Below are 15,883 nucleotides of genomic sequence, written 5' to 3'. Positions count from 1 at the left end.
GCCAAAGAAAAGAGAGGAAGGAAGAAGGAGAAGAAGAAAAGAAAAAAAACACGACGATGGATGGAACTTGGAAGAAGCGAGGAGAAAAAAAAGGTTTTGAGGAAGAACCTGTTCAATGTCGCGCTCCACGGCCCCATTTCTCGCAAGATCTGCCATCGCCGGAACCAAATTCCTCTAGCTCCGGCGAAGAACAAGACGCCGATGATGATGATAGCGACGGCGCTGTCGATGGCAACGATGCATCTTCACACCCATGACAAGCAGCAATCTAGCTCCGTCCTGCCGCGACCCTGCCTAGATCTAAGCTCGCCGCCGCCACTGGCGAGATCCCATGCCACGCCCAAAATCGCCACTCCTCCTCCGGCTCCTCTTCCTCATCCCTCCTCCAAATGGGAAAATAAACACCTAAAATGTGAGCGCGGGCATTTGGGTGCTCGTCACTTAGCGATTCTTTCCAGCCTTGCGGTCGATCGATCGTTCTACTCCACTGTTCATCATCATCCCTGTGATACACAGTGACCGAGTCTGCCAAAACAGACAACGCAAATGGAGGGAGGGCAAAAAGAGGAAGAGAGGAAAAAAGGTTTTTTTTTTCTTTGGCTTCCTCTTTTTTGGGTCGCTGGGAAGTTCTCTGTTCTCGAATGGGTTGTGCTTGGATTCTCCAGTGGCTTGCTCAATCGATCGATCTACGAATCAATCCCTAGCTTCTCCTGGAAGGACTGGGTCTCATCGGATCAGAAGAGATGCACAGTCATCAATTTCTTGGATGGATCGAGAGAGGAGCGATCGGAGCTCCTTTTATTTCGGTGGGGGGACCTCCAATTTCTCGCCCTCGTCGCGATCGAGCGCGCAAGAAATTTCCCCTTCTCTCGAAGAGGGAGCGTTTAGAAAAATTAAATACAAGTACACTGTTCCGTACAAGCCCACAATCGCGATCCTCTTGCACGAGACAAAAAGTCAAGCGCTCGATTCCGACCACCGCCAGGAATATCCACCGCGCACCATTTCAAATGCGAGAATATACCCCCTCCTTCCAGGCTCTGTTTTTATTCTTTGTAAAAACGCTTTATTGCTTCTTTCTTTCTTCCTCTTCGCGACGACAAAGCCATAGCCTGCTCTCTTCGAATGAAATCATCTAAGCATCGAAGTTACGTATCCTTATGTATGTAGCTAAGAATGAGAGTGAAAGCTCTTGGAGATCTTACTAGGCGGTGGGGAGGGACTTGGACAATAGTTGCTGCATCGCTCGGGCATAAGTCTTGTGCTGGTAAGTCAGCGTCGATTCCAAGAGATCGAACAGAGATGTCTTGGGTTCCCACTCTGGATCAAACACCAAAAAGAGAGAGAGAGATGTTTAGACACGATTGGTTGATAGAACAAAAGCTAGAACACGATCGTAGCTCTTACCCAGTTGCTTCTTGATGATCGTCATGTCTGGAATGCGCTTGTCGCTGTCATCGTATCCCTCCCCGTAAAACTCCTTCGAGCTCACGTCGATTGTGGGCTCGTCCAGCTGCGGCCTGCCGCTAACTTTTGTGTACACCTGTGTGGCACCAATGAGAAGTATGAAGATAAGCCTGGGAAACTGAAAGAACGTTTTAAAAACAACACTTGCCTCGGTCATCATCAAAGCAAGTTCTCTAACTGTGACTTCATTGTCTGGGTTGCCGACGTTGAACACGTAACCATTTGCTCGTTGTGGATTTTCCTGTCATGGTTCCAAGTGATTAGACTACATCTGGATTTATTCCAACATCACAGAGACTTACCACCATACGCATCACCGCGTCAATGGCATCCTTGATGTAGACGAACGTCCGTTGTGATTGTCCACCATCGACGAGCTTCAGAGGCTCGCTCTTGAGCAAGTTCTGCACGGAAGTAATAAAGTAGCTCGTCACATAACACCAATAGCTAGAATCCACAGAAATGTGGTGGCTTGCATACCGTACTGAAGCAAGCCAAAACTCTTGGTACGCCTTCGCTTGGCCCATCGATCCCGGGAATAAAATCCATCCGTGGCCCAATCCAGTTGAAGGGACGTACGATTGTGAATTCAAGGCCGTTCTCTGCTCCCTCGGCTGGAAAGATTATAAAACACCACAACCACATAACTTAGTTTCTTTCAAACAGAAACTTTGCTTACCATAGATGACACGCTCGATCAGCTGCTTTGCACAAGCATACGACCATCGCTGCTTCTCAATCGGGCCAAAAATGCAAGGAGACTCGTCCTCCTTAAGGACGTAGTAACTCGGGTCCTGTCGCCACGAACAGAATAAAAAAACACGATAGAAGAAAAGGTAAAGTCAGACGAAGAGAAACTGGATAGAGATCACCAGGAAAAACAAAATACATGCCTTCCTCAAGGAACTGTCCTCGGGCAAAAAGCTTCCAATCGTTTTTCCATACACTTCGCACGTAGAAAAATGGATCAAGCGCTTGTTGTTGTCCGAGCAATATCTAACCTGTTCGTTCTCAGTCACTTAAGTTCCAAAAAGCAAAAAATAAGCTCTAAAAACAACTATCAAGCTCTAAAAAAGAACTAAAAACACTCTGGAAACGCTAAGAAAAAATACCGACTTACCACTGGCAATGCGTCAATAAAATTACTGTAGATCGTGTCGAGCGGCCGCGTGTTATAGTCTGCCGGTGTGCAAATTGCCGCTAGATTGATAGTCTGGCCACACACACAAGGATCTCCCGTGAGAAAAAACTGGAAATCTCTAGCTACATTCCAATGGAAATCCCATCTATGGCGACTTACCAGGTCGGCGAGCTTGATAAGCCCCTCGAGCCGCGAATCGTGCTTGATATTGATCCTGTGGAACTCAATCCGGCTGCTCCAAGATTGCCCTGGCTCCAGCAAATGCTGGATTTTGTCGCTGTAGACATCAATCGCCAGCACCGAATGCTGCGTCTCCCACATGAGCTTCTCGCACAGATGCGAGCCGATGAATCCCCCAGCTCCTATCATACAAATCTTGAGCGGCTCTATCACCTGTCCATCCAGATCTAGCCTCGCCGCCATGGATGCCAGCCTGCTGCCACAGATCCGGGCAATGCCGCGCCCCCGCGCGCCCGCGCCCTCGCGTTCTTCCCACACTGAAAAAATGAAGCACCGAAAATTTCTTTTTCACCCTTCACGGGTGTTCTTTAAGGGACCTCTTAACGGACGGAAAATGCGGCAGGATATTCTGCCCGCTCGAGGTACATTCCGTCGGACAATAATATTCACGGAATATCCCATGACACGCTTTATACGTAGCCCATCCTCCAGGCAACACACTCAGCCCCTCTCGAGCTTCTGGAAAATCAAACATTAGCTCCAAAGAAACTATGATAGCGACCAAAACCTTTCGTAGAAAACCTCTAGAAAAGCAAAGAAAACATACTTCTCGGCCGCTTGGACGTCGCTTGTCAGCGAGAAAGCTCTGCGACGAAGTCAATCGAATCAGTGCCACCGATGTCCGGCTCTGGAAGCAAAGCGTTAGATAAAAAACTCGACTGGAAGTTCTATCGGAAGAATTCATGAAAACCAAAGATTTGTTTAAAGCAGCAGTTTAGACATACCAGTTCGATCAAGAACAACGTCCACCAGAAGCCGGGGAGCCCAAACCCAGCTCGGTAGAATGCCTGCACGATTGATGGAGACGTGAGAGTCGTGTGCTCCAAACGGAGTGATTTGGAAAGCTCACCAGGGTGACCATTATTCCGCCAGAGTAGCAGCAGACCATTGCGAGGCCTAGGAATTTGAGATCTCGTCCTGCCTGCCAGGACAACGAAAAGAATTGTTTAGAGATGGTCAGCATCCCGTAGACAAAAACGAAAAAGCTACAACATACCAGTAAAGTGCCTTCCAGTGCAAGCATGGGTGGAGTCACGACCAGCGTGCACAGCACCGGCAGACTTATTCTACGCATCTGAAAAGATTTCCCGAGGTGTAAGAACTCTCATCAGTATCAACAGTGACACTCACTTTCTCAATTATCACCACGTCCTTTGTGAAGACTTGCGGAACAAGCCACGGGATTGAGATCGCGGAGAACCCAGCAACAAGCCCCACTGTTGCACCAATAATGAGAAGGATTTGGAGAAGAACACGGGCCTGAGCATGAGATTAAACCGTGACGTTTTCTGTTCGAGAAACTAGGAAACGCGAGTACCTGATTCAAGTCGCGAGAGGATCCATCAAGTAACGCAGGCATGAATGTCTGCGCTGTTTGAGCTAAAGGTTCTCCCCATACGTAGCACAAGTTCTGGATTCCTATCATCACCTGCAAGTTTCATGGTTTTACTTCCGTCTTAGTACTGTTTGGCCGGGCCTGGAATTATAAAAACAATTACCTGGTGCGCAGCAAGATTTAGGGGCCCCAACGTCGATGCAAGATATGTACACAGAGTATAAAACACCACCTGCAGAATGTTTCTTCAGCAACCAAGTCAAGACAGGAACGAGGAGGCAACCTCAAAAACGGTCGTTGTCAAAACAGGAACGACTATTTTCAGGAGCTGCTTCAAATCTTTTCTTGACGGGAGGCAGACAAGAAATATGTTGTATCCTTTTTGAACTAAAGACTTGAGCATCAAAACCACTGCAACATACTGCCGAGGAAACATTTCATATGAGCGTGAAGAACTTGTAGGCAGCACGACTTACCTGAGCAAAGGATGTTGCCCAAGCCGCGCCGGCGATTCCACATCCTAGATACGAGCACAGAAGAATGTCTCCGACGGCATTAATAGCACCGGCAATGGCTAACACCTTCAAAGGGCTCCAAGAATCCTTCATTCCAAGGCTGGAAAAACTCCGGTGCAAGTTATCTGCTATTCACAGAATCCAAAAGAAAGAAACACATACATAGCACTTTGTGCAACCATTCCAACAAGCATTGCTGGCCATGACAAAGCTCTAATCTGAAAAAATAAGAGGGCAAACTGAGAAACATACGTAAAAGGTCGTAGAAATACCTTTACCTTTACGTATGTCGCAGCAGGAGATACCAGGAAAGAATTCTGTGACTTTAGGAAACCTGATTGATTTCAAAAGCGAATGATCGAAGCTAAAGAATCGTCTTACCTTGGAGAAGTGGAGTCGCGTACAGCTCCATCAAAACGAGCATGCCGATGCCAAGGCTCAACGATATCAAAAGCAGCCGAGACAAATGCTGCGCTGCTTCTTCTAGATCCTGATATGAAAACGAGCGAGTGACTACAAAGTCTGGAAAGATGAAAAAATCTCTACACTCACATTGCGAGCCAGTGAAGTTGCAACAAGATTGGAGGTGGCCACCGATAAAAACATGAACAAATACGAGACATGGTCGCAAAGAACTGTTGCTGGCCCTGTCTAGAAAATTCTACGTAAGGCAAAGAAGAAAAGAAGTGAAAAGGAAAAGGCTCAAAGCTTACCAAGCGCTGCTAGCTCGAGGGTGCTACAATTTCCAATCACCGCAGTGTCAATGAGGCTCATCAAAGGACTGAAAAGCCAAATCCCAAGCGCGGGTCCGGCAAAGGTCATGATCTTCCAAAACTGTCGTAGCAATTTTTTCCCCCAGACAAGACGAAGAACAACGCCGGAAGAACCATCCGCCGCTGCACTGGACTCGTAGAACTCCTCCTTGGAAATATACTCAAACTTCCCATCGCTGTTTCGAAATCTATAGCCACCGCGCTGGCTCGCCTGGCTCCTCCAATCCCTTCTGGGCCTACATTCGCGAATCGAAGCCTCGAGCGACGGAGCTGGAGCAGCAAAACTCCTGATTCTCACCAGTCCCCAAGTGGAATCTGTGCCTGTCCACGATGGAAAACCCCCAACAGCGGCGCCGACATAGCCTATTGGCATTGGGATGACGTTTAGGGTTGGGCGAGTCGTGCGCTAGTGCTAAATTTTGCAAACTATCCACAAATTCCACCATCCATCAATTCATCGATTTCGTTCTGGTCCTTTCCACTTGCGAGCAATGGCGATGGCGAGCGATGACACCATGCATTTGAGCCTCACGTTCTTCGGCTCCAAAGATTGCCCTTGCCCGTTCCTTCCATTCACAGATAATCCCACCACGCCATTCTCGTTGGCAATCTTCTTCAGTTCGCTGCTTGTCTGGAAATCAACCTTTTAGCTGAAAGTGTATCCAAGTATTCGAATTTCCAGGAGTTAGTACAAGCCATAAGTTTAGGCTAGCTTTCTTTGCTTGAGAGAGTAAAAAGAAAATAAAAAACAACTATTGGTTTTACTTGTTTTTTTGGTTGTTGAATGAGTATTTTGATCATTGATGGATTGATTGGAGTGAAATTTCACGGTTGAAATACTATTGAATTCAATTTGATACAAATGCAGAATCCTACAAAAAAAAGTTGCTTTATATAATTTTCACCCTTACTTATCACTAAAACTTAACAAACATAATTTTATCAAGTTTTTCATTAGCTCTAAACTTAAAAAGTATCATTATTTAAAAATTTTAAATAAGTAAATTTTTTGAAATATTATATTTTTGTAATTACATAAATAGAAAAATGATATATAAAAATATTTCTATTATTCATAGACTATAAAAAAAATGGACATTTGATATTAAGTAGATCAAGTGCATACATAAATATAAACTAAATGATGGATTAAACATAGTGATTATTAAATAAATATAATTTTTTTATGAGAATAAAATTCTTAATTTTTCTAACAAGTTAATATTTTATAGTATATTTTTCTTACCGTGACTTTGAAATGAATTTTTTTTCATTTAAATATATTCCATAAAAATAAATTATCTAAAATAAAACTACCAACTAAAACTAAAATTTATATTTAGGTAGTTAATTTTGTTACTTATGAATATTCACTATATAAACCAAGATGCTTTGCTAGGGATAGATTCCCTGCTCGGTCAGGCATAACACTGGATTACAGTTGCCAAGTACATGGTGTCCCACTTTGGCATTCGATCTCTCGCAAAGTTGCCTCTCGAAAAAGACCGAACAGCCTGGTGATCATGAAAAATACTAAAAAAAGGAAGTTTCGAGAAATTGAATGATTACACTCGATGCGTTAAAAGGAAATGGCAATTTAAAAAAAAGAGCATATTCCTTTTTTTTTAGCCCTTGGGCGGGAAAGCAGCGGAGCGCAATGGTGGAGAAAGAGAAGGCGATGAATAATAAGGCAAGCAAGAGGAGAACGCCAAAGCAGGATCCACGCCGCCTCACGTTCTTCAAAGAGAAGTGGCTTGATCACAACCTCAAATGCTGGACTGAGTAAAAAGAAAATAAAAAACAGCTATTGGTTTTGTTTGCTTTTTTGGTTGTTGAATGACTATTTTGATCATTGATGGATTGATTGGAGTGAAATTTCACGGTTGAAATACTACTGAATTCAATTTGATACAAATGCAGAATCTTACAAAAAAAAGTTGCTTTATATAATTTTCACCTTTACTTATCACTAAAACTTAACAAACATAATTTTATCAAGTTTTTCATTAGCTCAAACTTAAAAAGTATCATTATTTAAAAAATTTTAAATAAGTAACTTTTTTGAAATATTATATTTTTGTAATTACATAAATAGAAAAATGATATATAAAAATATTTCTATTATTCATAGACTATAAAAAAAGGGACATTTAATATTAAGTAGATCAAGTGCATACATAAATATAAACGAAATGATGGATTAAACATAGTGATTATTAAATAAATATATTTCATTTTTTATGAGAATAAAATTCTTAATTTTTCTAACAAGTTAATATTTTATAGTATATTTTTCTTACCGTGACTTTGAAATGAATTTTTTTCATTTAAATATATTCTATAAAAATAAATTATCTAAAATAAAACTACCAACTAAAACTAAAATTTATATTTAGGTAGTTAATTTTGTTACTTATGAATATTCACTATATAAACCAAGATGCTTTGCCAGGGATAGATTCCCTGCTCGGTTGGGCATAACACTGGCTCACTTCGGCATTTGATCTCTCACAAAGTTGCCTCTCGAAAAAGACCGGACAACTTGGTGATCATGAAAAATACTAAAAAAAGGAAGTTTCGAGAGATTGAATGATTACACTCAATGCGTTAAAAGGAAATGGCAATTTGAAAAAAAGAGCATATTCCTTTTTTTTACCCCTTGGGCGGGGAAGCAACGGAGCGCGATGGCGGAGAAAGAGAAGGCGATGAACAACAAAGCGGGTTAAAGGAGAATGCCAAAGCAGGATCCACGCCGCCTCACGTTCGTCAAGGAAAAGCGGCTTGATCACAACCTCAACCGCTAGACTGAGGTGCAAGAATCTCTTTCTTTGCTTTGAATGATTCTTTCCTTGGACAGAACAAATCTCCTCAGGAGCACGACGATCCAGCGCCAGAGCCAGAGGCAGAGACGGAGATGGAGCCAGAGCCAGAGGCGGAGAATCCCATTGCCACAATGTATGTGTGGCCATGTATCATCCTATAAATGTCTGGATCCTCGTCTGGATCTCAATCGTTCTAAATTAATCAATCTTTCTGTTCTTGGTTCTAGGGTCTGTCTCGATCTGGATCGTTTCACGATGCAACTATTTTTCTAGAGTTTTGGCCATGGCGGAGCTTGCAATTGAAAGAATTCAAGCGGTGCAAATCTCTATGGCTCCTTCGAAATTGAGATCTCAACATAGAGCTTGAATATGGATCTACTGGTAGCAAGCTGCAAAACAGGATCCTCCACCAGTGTATCCCGGAAGAAAAGAATGCCAACTTGTCATTTGAGCGTCGATCGGACCTTTTTTCACGCGCTCAATCTTCTGATCCGTCTCGTCCATAGTTTTCTTCCCAGCGTCCATGAGTTGCTGGTTTGACATTGCTACAAAAACGAAGAGCAAAGAGCTTAGAGAATCAAGCGAGACAAGTCGCGACTTACAGGACACCATCTTTAAGTTTGGATCCGTGAGGTCAGTGCGAGCACATTCGCCACCTTCCCTCAACTGCGACCTTTTGTTCCCCAGCGAGCTCGTGTACCTGGGCGAAACCAAGGAAAAAGAGAAGAACTTGTGAGACACCGGCATGGCGAAGGAATGCATACACAAGAACTCACGTTTTGCGCAGGGCCACCTGCAAGAGACACCATCCTAGCGCTCGCAAAATCTCCTGGCCTGGAACTTACCAGTGACTGCTCCTTTTCATTCAGCTGCTTCGTCAAATCCGGTGGATTCATCGACTCCTCCTCCTTGATCTCCCTAAACTCCTTCATGAGCCTACATTGACCCTTTAGCGTCTCTAGCTAGCACAGCCAGGAGGCAGCGAGACCGACCTCTTGCACTCGCGCAGCCCCTCCAGATCCTTGCTCTGCCGGCCAGGCTCCTTGATCTTGTCCATCTTGGATCTGCATTTTGGCAGTGAGAATTTCTAGAGAATTTCTATAGCGAAGCGAGCATGGCGACTGACGAGAGAGCCCGGAAGAGATCCTTGTGGCCATCTAGATCTGCGATCGTCGGGCTGAGCTCGGCCATCGTCTCGCGCCTACAGCCCTCCCGCCCAAACCCCCGCTAAAACCCTAAATTCCAACAAATATTCCTTCTTGGAAGAACGCCCGCCATTCGCGCTGGGAAGATCTTCCTCTGGCAGCTTCGTCCAGGTCGAGCAAGTTCTACCTTGGCAAAAGGTTGCGTTCCTCCGTGTAATCTTTCCCTCTCTCACGCTCAATCACAGAAGGATTTCGGCGACATTGCTGACCGAGAAGCCAAATCCGCCAGCGCCAGCGTCGCAGGAGCCGATTGGCAAGCAGCTCGAGCTCATCGAGCTCAAGCAAGCCCGAGCGGAGCAAGGGTTTAAACGGTACATACTCCTCCCACGGTCCTTTTTCTTCTACTTGTTTCCTGTGATCGATCGATCGATCGATCGATCGATCGATCGTTCCTTTTCTTCAGGATTTTGTGATACCAATTTTGGATCGACTGCTGATCGTGACTACGACCTTCTCGAAATGTTCCTTTGGTATATATTTTTTTCGTGGTTCTCTTTGTTCTTCACATGTACGAGAGTTTCGGGTGGTGGAGACGAGCAGACTATCTCAAAGTACATTTCGCTGAGAGCTGGAATGAGCTCCATCCGATGGTTTGATCGCTTCCTCGTTCAACACATCGCCGTGGCTTACTACTTCCTCACTTCGCTTATGTACGCCATCAGCCCACGCATGGCATGTAAGAATTCCACGTGGGAACTCATACCTTTTCTTTTCTTGTATATAAGTCCCTGGTGCAGAGAAGGGCGAAGAATGGCGATGGCGGCAGCGAGGGCGGCGATGGTATTCTTGGTGCTTGTCGCGGCGCAGGCGTGCGACCGTGATTACTGCTCTCTCCGCCAGGCGCGCGGCTGCGGCAACAGCACGGTTGAGGTAGAGCACGCTATGAGCGCGCACAAGTGCTTCATAGCCGACACGGTTGCAGCTGCCACGCTCACAGATGTGCGCCGCCTCCCCAACTCGTATCTCATCCTTTTGGAGATGCCGGGCGTGACGAGCAGCAGCGATGTCAAGGTGGAGGTCTCGCGCTCTCATTTCCATCGAGTCGTGTCCATCGTTGGGATCTCTCACGAGGCGACAGAGCGTCGCGTCCTCAGGGATCGTGGTGCCTTCACCAAGATGTTTGCGCGAGAGTTTGTGCTCCGATGCAGTGGACACGGAAAGGATAAGCTACCAGCTTCACAGTGGTCTCTTGCGGGTGACGCTGCCGCTTGTCCCAGGGCTGGAGCAAACAGGGCGAGAGCAGCGAGAACAGCGAGTTGTGGAGGAGGAGTACCTTGCGGTGCCTGCCGCGCGTGTTCCTCCGGCCTCGTGCACCATTTCAGACGCGGCCGGGATCATTCGGCCTGAAGCTCTCGCCTCCAACGACGCAGATGATTGTGGTGGCGACTCAAGCGTCGTCACCATCTCCCCATTGGTGGACATCTTGGATCGTCCAGGCTCGTACGTGGTCGTCGCGGAGATGCCAGGCGCGCAGTCGGCCACCGTGGACATCGCTTGGGTGGAGGACAAGTCGGGCTTTGTGCTCGAGATCACTGGCGTTGCCCGAGACGAAGATGATGGCGGAGAAGCGGTGAGAGTAGAGCGGGGAGAAGCGAGCACCAAAGTGTTTGCTCGCAGGCTTTACTTCCCCCGCGGTGTTGTGCAGGATGTGGCAACATATCACCTTAGTGATGGGCTTCTCAAGGTGACGCTACCCAAACATGTTCCAAGCCTTGGGCAAAGTATAGCGGGCCTATGGAATAAAGCGTTAAAGCATGTCAGAGTGTATTCATCATAATCAATATCACATTTAAAATGCTGCTTTTTAATTCTATAAAAGGTTATGAGAGAAACTACAATATTTATTGCGTTATTGCAGACCTAAGAAACATTAAAAGCTTGCTCTTTGAATATGCTTCCAGGATTTCCTCTTGATGATGAGAGAACTTTTGAGGCCATGGCCAAGAACCATGTGCTTGCAGGGCATCAAAGCTCGGCCATCTCGCTCTTCTAGTTAATGCAGCTTGAGGGAACTATCAGATCCAACCTCAAGCCAAAGGATGGTTTGAAAATTACATTTTAGACAAGGATAAGTCATTATGGATGTTGTTTAGTTTGACAAATGCTTCTATAACTTTTCAAAGATTGATGAATTAAGTTTTATACCCTTATTTAGGAAAATTTACAATTAATTATTTTGATGATATTCTAGTATTTAACTTTTCAGTGGAGGAACATGGTATGAAATGTTTTACAACTTTTGAGGGATAACAAACTCTACTCAAAATTATCAAAGTGTGAGTTTTTTTTAGAGAAAATTGGATATTTCAAGCATTTGATTTCAATATTATTTTGATGATATTCTAGTATTCAACTCTTCAGTGGAGGAACATAGTATGAAGTGTTTTACAACTTTTGAGGGACAACAAACTCTACTCAAAGTTATCAAGGTGTGAGTTTTTTTTAGAGAGAATTGGATATTTCAGGCATTTAATTTTAGTACATGGAATGAGAGTTTACAAAGATTTACATCGTGGTTAATTAATCTATACCTTCGACAATGAGGGCCGTTGATACAGAGGGCCCTTTCCCATCCTGGCTTGCCCAGAACACAGGTGCTACTGAAACTGAAACAGCGTCTTACTTCTTATTACATCAACTGGTTGCTAAAAGTTCAACTCCATCAACCACAACTGGCAAGGTGACTTTGGATACCCCCAACCTCACCGAGCTCTGGATTGATACTGATAAGCTCAGCATCCGGTCGCATTCCCTGAAGAGCCTCGAGGTTATGAACAACAAAGATCTTCAATTGATCGTCCTCTGTCGGCAAATCTAGAGTACTTGAAGCTTTGAGTCTTGAAAAAATGAAGCTGTGCTTCTAGCCAACATAGCAGGTCGCTGTGTACGTTGGACCTTTCAAACTTCCAAGGGAGAGTCTAACAAGTACAGCCAAACTCAGGTGCTTGAGATTTTGATTCAGAGGCTTTCATTCACTGGATGCTCCAAAGAAGCTCGAACTCTTTTAACCTGTCTGGGAGTTGTTGAAGAGATGCTGGTGGAAGTAGATCACGCTGAGGAATAACGGTACTCGTTTCATTGATCATCTCGATGCAACGATGTTTCAGCTCCGGAGTTTGCCAGAAGTCTCCTCACTCCATAAGCTGGTGATCACCTGCTGTTTCGAGCTGCTTCCAACGATCAACTCCAAGGAAGGTGATTTAGTCGTAGTATCCTGAAATGTAGTCGTAGTCGACATTAAGAGCATGAACAATTTGTAGCCGCATGGTGGAGGGCCGCGGCCAGAGTTATTCCTTCAAACATGATGATGAACGAGTGCACAAGTGTGTAGAAGTTAAGGATAAAAAACTAATTAATAAATAAAATAAAGATAAAAAATAAAAGAAAAAGGATAATGAAGCATCCGATGGCGATGCTCTGATCGAAGAAAAGCCTTAAAAAAATCCGAAGCCTTCTGTGCAGCTCACTGCTGATCTGAAGAGAACCTCGACTCCAAATGATTGGAAAAGCTTGTCAAACACCTGCAGTATACAGAAAACATTCAGCGAATGATTGTGAAAACTAGAAGAATAAACGTATTGAAAAAAATAAATGATTAAAAAGCCAGACCTCGAGCATGTTGTAGATCACATAGAGCTTGATGTTTGCGAATCTGATAGAGTGATAGATGTACCTGATCTCTGGAACTCATACACACACATAAAAAAATTTGAATAAATGAATTTGAGCAGCGAAAAATGATTGAGGAGCTCACCAGCTTGCTGAAGAGCCTTCCCTCCGGCGATTAATATGATCAAACAACATAAGTCGCACCAGTCACTGGGTCCGACTGTCCGGAAGTTCCTAATCAGAAATATATCAATAAAAATGAATGTATAAAAGATGTAAAATCACCTTACACGGTTCGGTAAAACCATCAGGAGCCGCAATGGAGTCACAGTTAAGAGTGACAAGAAAGAGTCTAGGCAGACAAAGAAACAAGCTGAGTAAGAAAAAACAAGAACAAAGTGAATAAATTCAAACCGAATGCAACCAAACAAAATAAAACTGGAAAAAAAACCCATAAAACTGACCAGCTCGCAGCGCCAGGGAACATTGCACAAGACATTGTACCCGCGCTCCCGGCTTTGTTCGCTTCCGGTTCTTGTCGTAATTTGCAGAGCAGCTCCATCAGTGAGCTCGTCCATCACATGTTGAACCGGAGAAAAATCCAGTTCCATGTCTGAAATATTTCAAAAAATAAAAAGAATTATATCCTGAAGAAAACAAAAAATGTCGCAACATACTTACACTCATTGCCGGCATTCATAAGTTGTCTCCAGTGAGCTCCACTGGTGGGATCAAAAGCTGGTGGAAGACCCGGGAAAGGTTTGTCAGCCTCGTTCTCGAGCTTCTTCTGTGAACCCGGTTCGGTTTCACCATCGGGTTCAAAGTTGATAACCGAGGTATGTTGGCGGAGAAGCGGGCTTCTCCGCCAGAGGTGTGATGAACGACTGAGGTAGCCGGGTCTTCAACCCGGGAGCTGCATGTGTCTTCGTCCACCAGAAGAAGAGATCCATTGGCGGGCTCTGAAGAGCTCTTGCTTTCTGCCGGTGGGAGATCAAGCCTCGGGCGGTGATGGAGGCCGCCATTGGAGTGAACAGTGGCCTCCTCGATCTCCGGCGGGCTCAGCTCGGAGCTGGAGCGGGTGGGAGACCCTAAACCCTAAACCCTAAACCGGAAACATCGCGGAGCAGCACATCGTAGGAGAAGCTCCGGCTCATGCGATGATGATCCTGGGATGCTGCTGGCGCCATGAGTTGTGGACTATGCTCATCTCCCCCCTCCCCGCGACACTCAAGCTCCAGGAACCCTAATTCTTCCAGAGAAAGGAATATTCGCCCGCATCTCCATGTGGCCGCCGACAACTGGACAGCCTACGTGTCTGCGATCTGGGCTCAATAAAAGAGTAAAAATTCAGGGTTTTTCTCCGGAAGCAGCAGAAGAACGAGAAGGAGATGGAGGATCCGAACAAGGATTCAAGCGGCGGCGATGATCAGGTAATGATCTCTCTCTCAGGCTCAGCTAGAGGAGAAGGGTTTCCCGCTAGGTCACAGTGACGATCCACTTCGCTGAGCCGGATCTGGTCTACACTATCCACTACAGCGGTGGAGTGCTGGCGCAGGCAGCCTTCGATGAGAGCGTTGAGAAGGGGATCTCTCAGTTCCTGGAAGCGACGGGGCTGTCCAAGGAGGACTTTGTGAGCCATCCGGAAGGTATGTGGTTCTGGTCCCAGGAGGAAACGGCGAGGCAGAAGGGTGTGGCGATGGCCAGAGCTGTGATGCTGAATCCGCAGCAGGAGCAGCTGGGGCGGCTGCAGAGCGAGAAGAATCAGCTGAAGTACCAGCTGCTTGCCGCGCAGGAGGAGCTAAAGGGGAAGGCGGAGTCCGAGAAGCAGCAGGTGATGATCAGGGAGGCCGAGCAGCAGCAGATGAAGATCAGGGAGGCGGCTCAGAAGGAGGCGAGGAAGCAGGAGGAGGAGGCTGCGAAGGTGGCGAAGAAGAGGCATGACCAGCTGGTGAGCCACATCGACAGCCTCCAGCGCCAGCTGCGAGAGAAGCGGGAGGAGCTGGACACGCACAAGAAGCTCCTCCGGGAGCAGCGAGATCTGCTGGACAAGCAGAGCGAGCTTGTCCAGCAGGAGGTTGACAAGCAGCTTCTCCTCCAGCAAGCCGAGCACGAAGCCGAAAAGCTTCTCCTCCAGGAGAAGGTCATGGAGAAGCTAGAGCTCTACAATGCGGAGAGGCGCTACCGGGACAATGACACAAAGCAGAAGAAATCCCTCCAGAAGGACCTGGAGAGAAAGAAGGTGGAGAAAGTGACTGATGAGATGACGATCGTGGGCCTGGAGAAGCAGATAGGGGAGCTTAGCAGCAGGGTGGTGAGCCTGGACCAGGAGAATGGGAAGCTCAGGAGCAGGGTGGCGACCCTGGAGCAGGAGAATGGGAAGCTCAGCAGCAGGGTGGCGAGCCTGGAGCAGGAGAATGGGAAGCTCAGCAGCAGGGTGGCGAGCCTGGAGCTCCAGAACTCCACGCTCGTGCAGAAGAACGAGGAGATGAGCACCCTGTTCCTCAAGGAGATGAAGGAGCTGCGGGACATGATGAGCACTCAGGAGAAGGAGCACAAGATCACCGTTGGAGCCCTGTGCAAAAGGATTGACGAGCTCGAGACCGGTCGTCGGGTGCCGGGATAAGCTTCCTCTTCCCATCGATGGATCGAATCGATCGATGCCAGCTTTTTTCCTTTTAGTTTCTGGCTTTCTACCATCGCCTCCTTTATTTTCTGGTTAGCTACTACGTTTTGTACATGAATATATCTACAACGATCCCCCTGGGATTCTCGTCA

At 46.0% G+C, this 15,883-nt stretch overlaps 6 protein-coding genes across 9 annotated transcripts in view; 1 reads left to right on the top strand and 5 right to left on the bottom strand.

Annotated features, from left to right (window-relative positions):
- The window catches only part of LOC9644833 (PH, RCC1 and FYVE domains-containing protein 1), a gene marked incomplete at its 3' end in the record, with an annotated part of 1,954 nt that extends 1,202 nt beyond the window's left edge, over positions 1-752 (bottom strand). Inside the window, exon 1 of the mRNA XM_024665669.1 lies at positions 109-752. Coding sequence (XP_024521437.1) covers positions 109-156 — 48 coding nt within the window. The remainder of the gene's footprint in view (positions 1-108) is intronic.
- A 291-nt stretch (positions 753-1,043) lies between these two features.
- Positions 1,044-3,079, bottom strand: LOC9644832 (UDP-D-apiose/UDP-D-xylose synthase 2). Of its 2 annotated transcripts, none has more exons than XM_024665645.1 (9): positions 2,768-3,079; positions 2,588-2,680; positions 2,361-2,468; positions 2,147-2,261; positions 1,948-2,081; positions 1,770-1,871; positions 1,408-1,708; positions 1,206-1,320; positions 1,044-1,135 (listed from the first exon to the last, which is right to left on the bottom strand). In XM_024665645.1, coding segments are annotated over exons 1-9 (1,233 nt in total). In that variant the 5' UTR covers positions 3,032-3,079; the 3' UTR covers positions 1,044-1,134. The 2 variants fall into 2 exon arrangements, with proteins under 2 accessions (XP_024521413.1, XP_024521414.1); XM_024665646.1 differs by having other exon boundaries at positions 1,044-1,320; positions 1,408-1,543; positions 1,616-1,708.
- A 40-nt stretch (positions 3,080-3,119) lies between these two features.
- On the bottom strand, positions 3,120-5,855 carry LOC9644831 (protein DETOXIFICATION 46, chloroplastic). 2 transcript variants are annotated; one of them, XM_002991867.2, is made up of 15 exons: positions 5,413-5,855; positions 5,252-5,346; positions 5,081-5,189; positions 4,978-5,033; positions 4,862-4,917; positions 4,661-4,799; positions 4,468-4,605; positions 4,348-4,416; positions 4,167-4,277; positions 3,980-4,108; positions 3,846-3,923; positions 3,699-3,770; positions 3,574-3,636; positions 3,396-3,476; positions 3,120-3,307 (listed from the first exon to the last, which is right to left on the bottom strand). In XM_002991867.2, the coding sequence occupies exons 1-15, from the start codon at positions 5,843-5,845 to the stop codon at positions 3,290-3,292; spliced, it is 1,647 nt and encodes a 548-aa protein (XP_002991913.2). In that variant the 5' UTR covers positions 5,846-5,855; the 3' UTR covers positions 3,120-3,289. The 2 variants fall into 2 exon arrangements, with proteins under 2 accessions (XP_002991913.2, XP_024521411.1); XM_024665643.1 differs by having other exon boundaries at positions 5,252-5,350; positions 5,413-5,491.
- A 2,814-nt stretch (positions 5,856-8,669) lies between these two features.
- On the bottom strand, positions 8,670-9,351 carry LOC9645173 (novel plant SNARE 13). The gene is made up of 3 exons (XM_024665668.1): positions 9,287-9,351; positions 8,995-9,230; positions 8,670-8,839 (listed from the first exon to the last, which is right to left on the bottom strand). The coding sequence occupies exons 1-3, from the start codon at positions 9,349-9,351 to the stop codon at positions 8,670-8,672; spliced, it is 471 nt and encodes a 156-aa protein (XP_024521436.1).
- Positions 9,352-12,337: 2,986 nt separating this feature from the next.
- On the bottom strand, positions 12,338-14,362 carry LOC9644829 (protein POLLEN DEFECTIVE IN GUIDANCE 1). 2 transcript variants are annotated; one of them, XM_024665657.1, is made up of 6 exons: positions 13,790-14,362; positions 13,573-13,721; positions 13,394-13,460; positions 13,254-13,342; positions 13,109-13,179; positions 12,338-13,020 (listed from the first exon to the last, which is right to left on the bottom strand). In XM_024665657.1, exons 3-6 carry the CDS (start codon positions 13,414-13,416, stop codon positions 12,934-12,936), a joined length of 270 nt encoding a protein of 89 aa, XP_024521425.1. In that variant the 5' UTR covers positions 13,417-13,460; positions 13,573-13,721; positions 13,790-14,362; the 3' UTR covers positions 12,338-12,933. The 2 variants fall into 2 exon arrangements, with proteins under 2 accessions (XP_024521425.1, XP_024521426.1); XM_024665658.1 differs by having other exon boundaries at positions 13,786-14,339.
- Positions 14,026-15,883, top strand: LOC112342961 (golgin subfamily A member 6-like protein 7). Its single transcript, XM_024665667.1, has 3 exons — positions 14,026-14,186; positions 14,460-14,538; positions 14,589-15,883. The coding sequence occupies exons 1-3, from the start codon at positions 14,026-14,028 to the stop codon at positions 15,729-15,731; spliced, it is 1,383 nt and encodes a 460-aa protein (XP_024521435.1). The 3' UTR covers positions 15,732-15,883.

Source organism: Selaginella moellendorffii, unplaced genomic scaffold (genome assembly GCF_000143415.4).
Source record: "Selaginella moellendorffii unplaced genomic scaffold, v1.0 SELMOscaffold_125, whole genome shotgun sequence".
In the NCBI taxonomy this organism is placed as follows: Eukaryota; Viridiplantae; Streptophyta; class Lycopodiopsida; order Selaginellales; family Selaginellaceae; genus Selaginella; species Selaginella moellendorffii.
The sequence above is the reverse complement of the archived record's forward strand: the minus strand, read 5'-3'. Positions and strand labels throughout refer to the sequence as shown.

Excerpts from the sequence above, each read along its gene's own strand:
- LOC9644832 (XM_024665645.1), bottom strand. The coding sequence starts at position 3,031 with ATGGCGGCGAGGCTAGATCTGGATGGACAGGTGATAGAGCCGCTCAAG. Across the intron at positions 2,469-2,587 it reads TTATTGACGCATTGCCAGTG|GTTAGATATTGCTCGGACAA; the intron begins GTAAGTCGGTAT and ends GAGAACGAACAG. Across the intron at positions 2,262-2,360 it reads AGGACAGTTCCTTGAGGAAG|GACCCGAGTTACTACGTCCT; the intron begins GCATGTATTTTG and ends TCGTGGCGACAG.
- LOC9644831 (XM_002991867.2), bottom strand. The coding sequence starts at position 5,845 with ATGCCAATAGGCTATGTCGGCGCCGCTGTTGGGGGTTTTCCATCGTGG. Across the intron at positions 5,347-5,412 it reads CCTCGAGCTAGCAGCGCTTG|GGCCAGCAACAGTTCTTTGC; the intron begins GTAAGCTTTGAG and ends TTTTCTAGACAG. Across the intron at positions 4,109-4,166 it reads CCTCTCGCGACTTGAATCAG|GCCCGTGTTCTTCTCCAAAT; the intron begins GTACTCGCGTTT and ends TCTCATGCTCAG.
- LOC9645173 (XM_024665668.1), bottom strand. The coding sequence starts at position 9,351 with ATGGACAAGATCAAGGAGCCTGGCCGGCAGAGCAAGGATCTGGAGGGG. Across the intron at positions 9,231-9,286 it reads GGGCTGCGCGAGTGCAAGAG|GCTCATGAAGGAGTTTAGGG; the intron begins GTCGGTCTCGCT and ends GGGTCAATGTAG. Across the intron at positions 8,840-8,994 it reads TTTTCCTTGGTTTCGCCCAG|CAATGTCAAACCAGCAACTC; the intron begins GTACACGAGCTC and ends TCGTTTTTGTAG.
- LOC9644829 (XM_024665657.1), bottom strand. The coding sequence starts at position 13,416 with ATGGTTTTACCGAACCGTGTAAG. Across the intron at positions 13,180-13,253 it reads GAAGGCTCTTCAGCAAGCTG|AGATCAGGTACATCTATCAC; the intron begins GTGAGCTCCTCA and ends TATGAGTTCCAG. Across the intron at positions 13,021-13,108 it reads TGATCTACAACATGCTCGAG|GTGTTTGACAAGCTTTTCCA; the intron begins GTCTGGCTTTTT and ends TGTATACTGCAG.
- LOC112342961 (XM_024665667.1), top strand. The coding sequence starts at position 14,026 with ATGTGTCTTCGTCCACCAGAAGAAGAGATCCATTGGCGGGCTCTGAAG. Across the intron at positions 14,187-14,459 it reads TCAGCTCGGAGCTGGAGCGG|GGTTTTTCTCCGGAAGCAGC; the intron begins GTGGGAGACCCT and ends GTAAAAATTCAG. Across the intron at positions 14,539-14,588 it reads CAAGCGGCGGCGATGATCAG|GTCACAGTGACGATCCACTT; the intron begins GTAATGATCTCT and ends GTTTCCCGCTAG.